Source organism: Ochotona curzoniae, unplaced genomic scaffold (assembly GCF_017591425.1).
Source record: "Ochotona curzoniae isolate NIBS_2020 unplaced genomic scaffold, NIBS_Ocur_1.0 contig_2884, whole genome shotgun sequence".
Classification (NCBI taxonomy): domain Eukaryota; kingdom Metazoa; phylum Chordata; class Mammalia; order Lagomorpha; family Ochotonidae; genus Ochotona; species Ochotona curzoniae.
Window position 1 is genome coordinate 6,712 of NW_024465635.1, and position 9,868 is coordinate 16,579.

Sequence of the window (9,868 nt, forward strand, 5' to 3'; positions counted from 1 at the left end):
AGGCACCGGTTTGTGTTCCGGCAGCCTCACTTTCCATCCAGCTCCCTGCCTGTGGCCTGGGAAAGCAGTGGAGGATGGCCTTGTGACCCTGCACACACCTGGGAGACCTGAAGAGGTTCCTGGCTTTGAATCAGTGCAGCTCTGGTCATTGTGGCTGCTTGGGGAATGAACCATTGGATGGAAGATATTCCTCTCTGTCTCTTCTCCTTTCTGTATATCTGCCTTTCCAATAAAATTAAATAAAGCTTAAACAAAACTTCCATTATGGAGTTTTCAAGTTTCAAGTCCCACGCACTTACTCCCCACTCCCTCCCCCTGAGCCTCCTATCCCTCTCTTCCCTCCCAGGCTCTTGAGAGAAGACTCAGCTCTATGGGAGCTTGCATTTTGCCTTTCACCTCTAGAAACAGCAACAGCCACTGTGAGCATCTTCTGCTAGGATGCCTGGAGTTCTCCCAGTTCCCAGTGTAGGAAATGCTGTGGATACACAACAGCTCTGCATTGCAGAGATCATGTATGTGTAAAGGTTTGATTTTTATTTTGTTTTATGATACCGTTTAATAGGCACTGGGATTTCCCACTCCCTTCCCCCGCTGAGTTTCCCTCTACTTTTATAATGGGTGTTGTGTGAAGTTCTTGTTCGCAACCTTTGAGTATCCTTGAAGTCATAACGCACTGCCTTGTGACCCAAAGAGAAAGAAACTCCTCAAAATTGATTGCACACAAGAAAAGCTTTATTAAGGAACTGCTAAATTTTTTGAAAGCTACAAGGAGAAATAGCTCAAGATTTTTGATTACATTAGCAAACAATCATCAGCGCTTTGGTGAACAAATGTCACTTGCAGTTTTTCTGCTCTGGACCTCATGTCACAGTGGTTACAGAAGATTCCCTTTTATCTTTACTATATCAATTGCACAGCAAGCTGTCAAGGCATTTGTTGGGAAAACACATTTCTCGACAGTCAAGCACACAATGGAGATATGATCAGGCACTTACAGAACTAGACATTTTAAAAACAAGACACAATCATAGGGTTACAAGAAGGGTTGTAATTCTTGCAATTCATTTTGGTATCTTTTTTTCCTTGAAAACGCTTTTTTCCCACCCCCATTTACAAATAAGAGTCTGATTTAAAATGCAGTGTTTCTTTTTTCTTCTGAAATGCCAATATTTGTAAGGACGAGATTTCATTAATTCATTTGGTCCAGGAAAACCCGAAATGATCAAGTTACAAGGTACATCTATGGAAGTCTAGGTGTTGCAGTCCAGACACAGCACAGAAGCCAACTGTATACAGGCGAAGCGTGACACTAGCAGAGTCAGCTTTCTACACTCTATGGGAAAGTGGAGGGTGGGGGGAGTCGACTCTGAAGCTCACATAACAATGCACTTAGTTAGCAGCTTCTCCACAGCCTGGGACACCTGGGAATTCTTCTGGGTGTTCGGGAGGCAGGCAGCAGACATCTTCTCGTGGTTCAGCAGCATGTGGAATAACTCCTGCAGGTTGAACTCGGTCTTGGCGGAGGTCTCCAGGAAGGCGCAATTCCACTCCAGGGCGCGGGCAGCACCTTCGCTTGCGCTCAGCTCGCGGTAGCTCTGGTCACTCTGGTTGCCCACTAGCACCACGGGGAACTTGTGCAGGTTGTTGCCCTTGATTCTGCGGATCAGATCGTAGAAGGGTTTCAGCTCATCCAGGGTTTCCTTCTTGGCGACGGAGTAGACCAGGACGAAAGCATGCCCTCTGAGAATGGCAAAGTACTTCAGCCCCGGGTACTGGCGGGTGCCTGTGGTGTCGGTGATGCGCAGCCCACCGATTTTGTTGCGGCCCAGCCCTTGGGGGTGGGTGCTCTGAAGGGTGGCCAGGTATTTGTCGCGGAAGGTGCCACGGACCCACCGCTTCACGATGGTGCTCTTCCCCACCCCAGTGGAGCCGACCACCACTATGCGGTAATCGATTCTTCTCCGGTAGCGCGTGAAAGCGCGGATCAAGCTCAGACTGGCGGGCAGAGCCCGCAGGCGCAACAGCAAGCGTTCCTTGAGGGGAAAACACGAGTTGCCCATTGCTGGGATTCGGGTTTGGTGTCTAGCTGCTGGCAAGAGGCACCTATGGAGAAAGCAGAGACAGCAAGAGGATTGAGCTCTCAACCCGCAAGGCTGCAAAAGCTCTGATTGCCGGGGATGCCTTGCACGCTGCAACTTAAGAGTTGCCTGGGTGGGCAGACTGACAAGAGGGCAGGCACATGATGCGTAGAGAGCCCTGCTGTGCCCTCCTCCCCCACGCAATGTCCACTGTTTGCATTGCGGAGGCGGGGGGATGGAGAGGAGGCGTCTGCATTTCAGCTTCACTTCCCAATGCACACCCTGAGGAAGGAAATAGGCAGAGTTCTTGCCACTGCATCATTTCTGGGCTCCCAGTTTCCCCCGCCTCCCGCCGAACTTTTTTCTACGGGGGACGGGGGTGATGAACCTGTGGATAGAAGAGTTCTTATCTCAACCTCTCTGTCTTTCAAAAAATTTTTAAGAACGAAAATGTCTACATAGTATAGAACAACCTGTTGGGAATGGGGCGGAATTTGCCCAACTCCAGCCTTGCTGCCCCACCCCTCACAAGCAGGTTCGCCTTCTGCTCACTACAAACCTGCTCAGAAACACGGAATCTTATGTCCTTATGCGTTGGGAGCCAAGGTGCTGTAACTGGAAGAGAAACAGGTGAGAAACTCAAAACATATGTGGGGCACAATGTCCATGACAGTCTATCCCCATCTAAATGAGAAAACGAGGAATACATTGCAAAGGGGGCGCTTTGGGCAAGGGGAAGATAATAGGGGAGCAAGAACTCAGAAAGTAAGTCTGTAATATGGGATCAAGGGGTGATGTTTAATTTTATGGTTTGGAAACTGAGCGTGCCTTCAGTGCAAAGTCACGGTGAGAGTTGAGCACCTGCACTGGCTGCTTGGCAGCAGTTCCCGAGGTTTAAACACCTACACCCGCTGTAGGGACACAGCTCCCGCTGCACCAGCTGTACTAGCTGCACCAGTAGCTCCTGAGACTTATACATCTGCACCTGTGGCACGGCAGAGGCCCCCATTGCACTGGCTGTACCACCGAGGCTCTGGAGACTTAAAAACCAGCATCCGCGGCACCCGCGGCACCCGCGGCACGGCCGCGGCTCAGGAGACTTATACACTGGCTCCCGTGGATCGCCCGAAGCTCACGGGGAACCCTCGGCATGACCCAGGGTCCCTCTGCACCACCGCGGCACGGGCTGCAGGACCACCACTTTCGCTGCACGGGCTGCACAGCTGTGGTTCCAGCTGAACCCTCTGAACAACCCTGGCTTCCAAGACTAAAAAACGGGCACCCGCGGCACGCCCGCGGCACGCCCGCGGTTCCCGGTCCACCCGCAGCATGCGCACGGCAACCAAGACTTATACACCTGCACCTGTGGCACTGCCGCGGCTCCCATTGCATCCACTGCATGAACGCGGCTCCCTAGACCTAAACCCCTGCACCCAAGGCACGGCCAAGTTTCCCTCTGCATGGCTGCAGCTCCTGCTAAGGCAAAGTGTCAGCAGGAAGATAGGCTGGCGGCTCCTGACCACTACGCCCAGAGAGATGTGCTAACAGCATGCAATGCCAAAACACATCCAGGACTACATCCCATTCTCACCCCACAGCCCTGTCCTGGGGGCATCCTCCCAGTAGCAGAAGTCTTACCTCACTGCCCGATTGCAGGCAAGTCAACTGCTAGCAGCCCACTGTGATGGGGTCTTGAGTCCAGGCTGGGAGATTCTACTTGCACACGGCGTGGGGGGAAACGGGGATGCAGTGGGATGGCAAAGCCCCAGAGTCCGCCCAGCACCCCCCTCACCCAATGGGAAGGTCTCAGAGCCTAGGAGGCAGCTGGACTGGGGGGTGGGAGGGGGTAGGGGCAGTCACATGCATCCTGCTGTGGTGTGCAGGGCAGCACCTAGCCTCCACAGCCTTTGGCGGATTCCAGGGTCCCTAAGGTAGGAATGGTCTGGGGAAACTGCCAGAACTGTTCGCTCTCCTACACTACTTTTCACAGGGTGATTTCCACAAAGGATGAAAATCGCAAAAACACTAGTGCAAGAATTCAAAGTGCTACATAGGTAGAATGAACCTGTTTACAGACTGTGAGAAAATTTAGTAGGAATGTCCATTTTTTTCTAAATTCATTTGCAATTCTTGTCAAAAATTACAGCTAGCCACCTTCTCTCCCACATCTGGTTTACTTATGACACCAAAAACCTAAATTTTATTTTATATAAAAATTTAAATGCACCGTGCTCTTATATATAACATAAAGCGTCAAATGCAAAAAAAAAAAAAAGCAAAACTCTTAGGGAAAAATAAACCATCTTTGGACTCTAAACCAAGGAGACTTTAATAAAGCTCAGGTAACCTAAATTGTTTTGTTTTGTGAAAAAGCCTCATAAAGACACTGGAATTAAAAAAACATTAGAAAAATAATACATAAATGTCATAAACCACATCCAAAAACTGCAAAACAAGAACCACATATTAGTTTCAATAGATGCAGAAAAAGCTTTCGACAAAATCCAACACCTCTTCATGCTAAAAACTCTAGCCAAGGTAGGCATAGATGGGAAAATCCACAACATAATCAAAGCAATTTATGAAAAACCCAACGCCAGTATCATACTGAATGGAGAAAAGCTAGAACCCTTCCCACTGAGATCTGGAACAAGACAAGGATGCCCGCTATCACCACTGCTATTCAACATAGTCCTAGAGGTACTTGCAGAGGACATAAGACAAGAAAAGGAATCAAAGGCATACGAATAGGAAAACGAGGAAGTCAAGCTTTCACTATATGCAGATGTCATAATCCTATACATAGAAAAACCAGGAGACTCAATACAGAAACTACTAGAACTTATACGAGAGTTCGGCAGAGTGGCAGGGTACAAACTTAATGAATGAAAATCAACAGCCATAGTGTACGCAAATAATACCAAGATGGAAGAAGATCTAACCAACAGGATACCATTCAAAACAACAGAGAGAAGTATGAAGTATCTGGGAATAAATCTAACCAAAAGTGTAGGAGACCTATTCAAAGAAAACTACAAACTATTCAAAAAGGAAATTGAACAAGACCTCAAAAGATGGAATAACTTCCCATGCTCCTGGATAGGCAAAATCAATATCATTAAAATGTCTATACTACCACAAGCAATATACATTTTCAATGCAATTCCAATCAAATTGCCCAAAACATTCTTCACGGAACTGGATACAATGATTCAAAAGTTCATCTGGAAGCACAAAAACCACGAATAGCTAGAGCCATCCTGAAGAATAAGAAGTTAGCAGGGGGAATCACAATCCCGGACCTCTGGACATACTATAGAGCAGTGGTTATCAAAGCAGCCTGGTACTGGCACAAAGATAGAAAGGAAGATCAATGGAATAGAATAGAAGCACCAAAAGGGAACCCACACAGATACAGCCAATTAATCTTTGACAAAAAGACCAATGACAGTCCAAGCAAGTGGGAAGGCCTCTTTAGTAAATGTTGTTGGGACAACTGGCTGATAGCCTGTAGAAACAAAACGATAGACCCACATCTATCACCATACACTAAGATCCAATCTACATGGATAAAAGACCTAAACCTACATCCAGAAACCTTCAAACTCTTGCAAGAAAATGTAGGAAATACCCTGCAAGACCTAGGAGTAGGTCTGGACTTTCTAAAAAGGACACCAAAAGCAATAGCAGTTGAGAACAGAATAAACAAATGGGACTACATCAAACTAAGAAGCTTCTGTACAGCAAGGGAAACAATCAACAAAGTGAAAAAGCAACCCACAGAGTGGGAGAAGATCTTTGCACACTACATAGGCGATAGGGGGCTAATTTCCAGGATATACAAAGAACTTCAAAACAACCAAAAAACCAAAGCAAACAAGCCACTCAAGAAATGGGCACTGGAAATGGGCAAACATTTCACAAAGGAACAAGTCCAAATGGCAAACAAACATATGAAAAAGTGCTCCAGTTCCCTGGCAATAAGGGAAATCCAAATTAAAACATCGATGAGGTACCACCTAACACCAGTAAGATTGGCCCACATAAACAAGAACACCAATGACGCTTGCTGGCGAGGATGCAGGGAAAAGGGAACCCTACTCCAGTGCTGGTGGAGCTGCAAATTGGTACAGCCTTTATGGAAATCAGTCTGGAGAACACTCAAACAACTCAAAATTGGCATACCATATGACCCAGCAACAGCACTCCTAGGAATATATCCAAAACACCTGTTTTGTGACAAACCAACATGCATCCCTATGTTCATAGCAGCACAATCAGTAATTGCAAAAACATGGAAGCAACCGAAATGCCCATCAGCAGAAGATTGGATAAGAAAGCTTTGGTTCATCTACTCCATGGAATACTACTCAGCTATTAAAAAAAACAAAATGCGGTTCTTTGTGGCTAAATGGGCCCAACTGGAAACTATAATGCTAAGGGAAATGAGTGAATCCCAAAAGGTTAGATACCACATGTTTGCCATGATTTAACCTATAATTTTTGTTTGGTTGTTTGTTATTTTTTGAACCTGTCATTGATACTGTCTCAACGCAGATGTTTCGAAGAATGGAACTTGCATTATTTTTAACATATTGTTTACTCAATACTATGTCAATTAATTCCATAATGTTGTATATTGATACTGAGGTTTTGTTGGGGCTTTTAACTGACTGGAACTTTACTCTGTTAGCTCTACCTTCAGACCAGAGAAGGTCTCCCCAAGAGGCCACTGAACTTATCTGGACAATAAGACGCTGGACTTTATGCTAAGTATATGCTTCCAATGAAGGAATCTTAACTGAACTTGAACTGTGGTTATGCAGCAAGGTGGAGGAATTCACTATGGGGGGAGGGGTTATGGGAGGGGTGGGGGGAAGCCCCAGCGCCTATAAAACTGTATCACATAATACAATGTTAATAATAATAATAAAAAAAAGAAAGAAAAGTAATACAAACCATATAATCAGAGTACTCTCAAAACACAATAAAAATCCAATTAGAAAACATACACTTGACTGAATAAAACACAGAGATTGAAAAAATCATATACAAAGTATTTCTATATTATTAGAGAAATATAAATTAAAAAATATAATGAGGGGGCTCATCCTTATGTTTCAGTGAATTAAGCTGCTGCTTCAGAGGCTAAAATCCATTTCCAATCCAGCTCCACTAACGTGTCCAGGGAAATCGGCGGAAGATGGTGCAAGCAGAGGTGAGATCCGGCAGGGTTCCCTGGCTCTTGGCTCACCCCAGCCTGGCCATGGTCACTGCAGCCGCACAGGAAGCAAACCAGCACTGCAAAATATCTCTGTCATTCTGCCTTTCAAACAAATACGTCTAAGAACATACCAGAAGATATTGCAATACCCTTATCAAAAGGACTAAAAAATAATGATTACATCCTCTGTTGCTGGTGGGAAGATAAGATGACCCAGCCAATCTGAAAAAAATAGTTTATCAGAAACCTGAAGTTAAAACTCTCTTAAGTATTTATCCCAGAGACATGAACATTTCTGATTCCATGGAATGCACAACGTTTTAGATATTTGTATACAAGTGTTTATATCAGCATAACTCACACTAGCCAGATGTTAAAACAATCCACACACCCCTTAATGTGTGAATGAGAAAAGCCAAGTCTGTATTAGTTAGGGATGCTTGTGTGGCCAAGGCCAGCACACCACACTGCAGGCCCCCAAGGGCAGCTTTTGTGGCTTAGGTTTTTCAGGTGTCTGTGTGGGTAACTGAAGGAGCAGCAGTACCCTGCAGGCAACAGCTGACCTCAGGACTGAACTCACATTTGGCTTACTCTCCAGTGTTGCCGAACTCCCTAGGCTGCCCTAGGCAAGACCTCCCAGGAAATTGCTGTCTCTAACACTGGTCCCTCTTCTGCCTTGCTGGTCTACCTTGCGCTGCTTCCCGGCACCTTGCATCCCTTCTCCCTGCATGGGAGTGGGGAGTACCATGGTCTACACTCATGGGGTGTCCCCAGATAGCAAGAGGAGCCTTCTGCCGCTGGCGTGATTTGGCCTGGCTCCCTTTTCTGGTTCAACAAAATGCACCCCAGTTTCTAGCCTTTGCACTGCCAAGGGGGTGTCTTGGGGTCATTCTATTTTATGTCCCCCTTCCCCACCCTCCCAGGTCAAATTTGCTTTCCTTGGTGCCATTGCTGCTGATGAAACGGTGCTTCTCTTGTGTCGAATTATTTTGTTGTTCACAAAACCCTTCCAGGTGGATGATCCTTTGGTCGCCCAGAATGTGAGCCACCAGGGGCCATCATTGCCCTGCCCCACTGCCTGGTGCCTGGTGGAGAGGGGGTTGAGGGTGGCTGCTGGTCTGGGCCTTGCTGTTACCTAGCCAGCAGTGTGAGGGTGGCTAGGGCCAGCTGCTGCTGCTACTGTGGCAGCTCCTCTGCCTGAATGATAGCAGCTAGGCCACCGGTGCCACTGGTTCCTCCAGGAGTGAGGGAACTCTTTTTTTTTTTTTTATTAAGAAAATGTCCGTATGTATCAGCTTTGCGGCAAGTACAGAGTTTTGTTAAACTTTGTATTAAATCTTGGTCAAACAAATTGATAGGAGTTACAAACTACTATAGCTTTGACTTGGCGACTATAAATTTATGAGTGAAGTTGAACATCTTTTTATTTGTTTGTTGTTTCCTCACAGATCACAGTAGGTGCCTCCCTGGTGACAGGGCTGGCATTCGCTTGAGAGGACTGGAAGTCCCCGAAGAAGAGCCGGCTCTGGATCCAGCTGACTTCCTCACCAGGCCACCTTCTGCTCCTCTTTATGGTTGGGCTTGTCACTCAAGTTCCTCAGCTGACCACAGGAGAAACACCTGGCCAGTGCCGATGTGTTCAAAAGCCCTTTCTTCAATCCCTGGCCACATGAGAAGCACTTCGAAAAGGCAGCTGGAACTTGGGAACCTGTTTGGTCAGGAGTTAGTTGTATGGTTGCACTATAGCAGTAGTTGTATGGATTATAAGTAAATGATTTTACTTTTCTTTTTTGGGGGGTAAAATTCAATTTAGAGAAAATCCATATTTGAAATACAATTAGTTGGGAAAGCATGTTAGGAATGTGCAATATTCAAGCAGGATACTGCCTGCGAAAATATATGAGCAAATAATCTTGAGTTTTGCAAGTCATGGCTCTAGTTGTTTCACATGCTGCCTTCCTAGGGCAGGTCGAGATTGCTCCTTCACACTCCTGCTTTGGGGAGTCTATTCCCTGTCAGTTTCCCACTACATCCTCCCTCCTCCCCTTCTAAACTCCATGGAAAAGGAACGGCACTTACATCGCACGTTTCTAAGCAGATTAAAGATTGTCTTCATGATTTCTTATTTCCACAGTCGGAGTAGCTTAAGAGCTTCTTCCTGTACCCCAATCAAGTTTCTTCTCCCATTGCTACCACTTCTTTTCCCAAAGCTCTCTGCTTTCTCCTGATGCCCTGCTCTTTCCAATGGCTCCTTGTTCACAGATGCCTTCTTACCTCCTGTTCATGGAGAAACACAGCTCACCAGCTCCTGGCCACACATGTACTCCAACCTTTTCTCTTTCCTCCATCCAAGGTTAATCCCTTTGTCTGAGTCCTGGATTGATTTTAACCTGTGGGCCCAAGGGTCACCTGTGTTGGAATCACTTGTGATGCTTGTTAAAAAATGCACCACCTGCTTCTACTTGAGCAAAATCTGGAGGTCGGCACCAGGGCTCCGCATTTAACCAGCTTTCCCAGTGATTCTGATGAACACAAAAGCTTGAGAAGATGTCCTTTGAACCTTGCC

The 9,868-nt window shown here is 46.3% G+C and overlaps 1 protein-coding gene across 1 annotated transcript; it reads right to left on the reverse strand.

The window, feature by feature from the left end:
* Positions 1-1,373: 1,373 nt before the first annotated feature.
* Positions 1,374-2,060, reverse strand: LOC121155207 (GTP-binding protein Di-Ras3-like). Its single transcript, XM_040978381.1, has one exon. The coding sequence runs from the start codon at positions 2,058-2,060 to the stop codon at positions 1,374-1,376; it is 687 nt and encodes a 228-aa protein (XP_040834315.1).
* Positions 2,061-9,868: the final 7,808 nt, after the last annotated feature.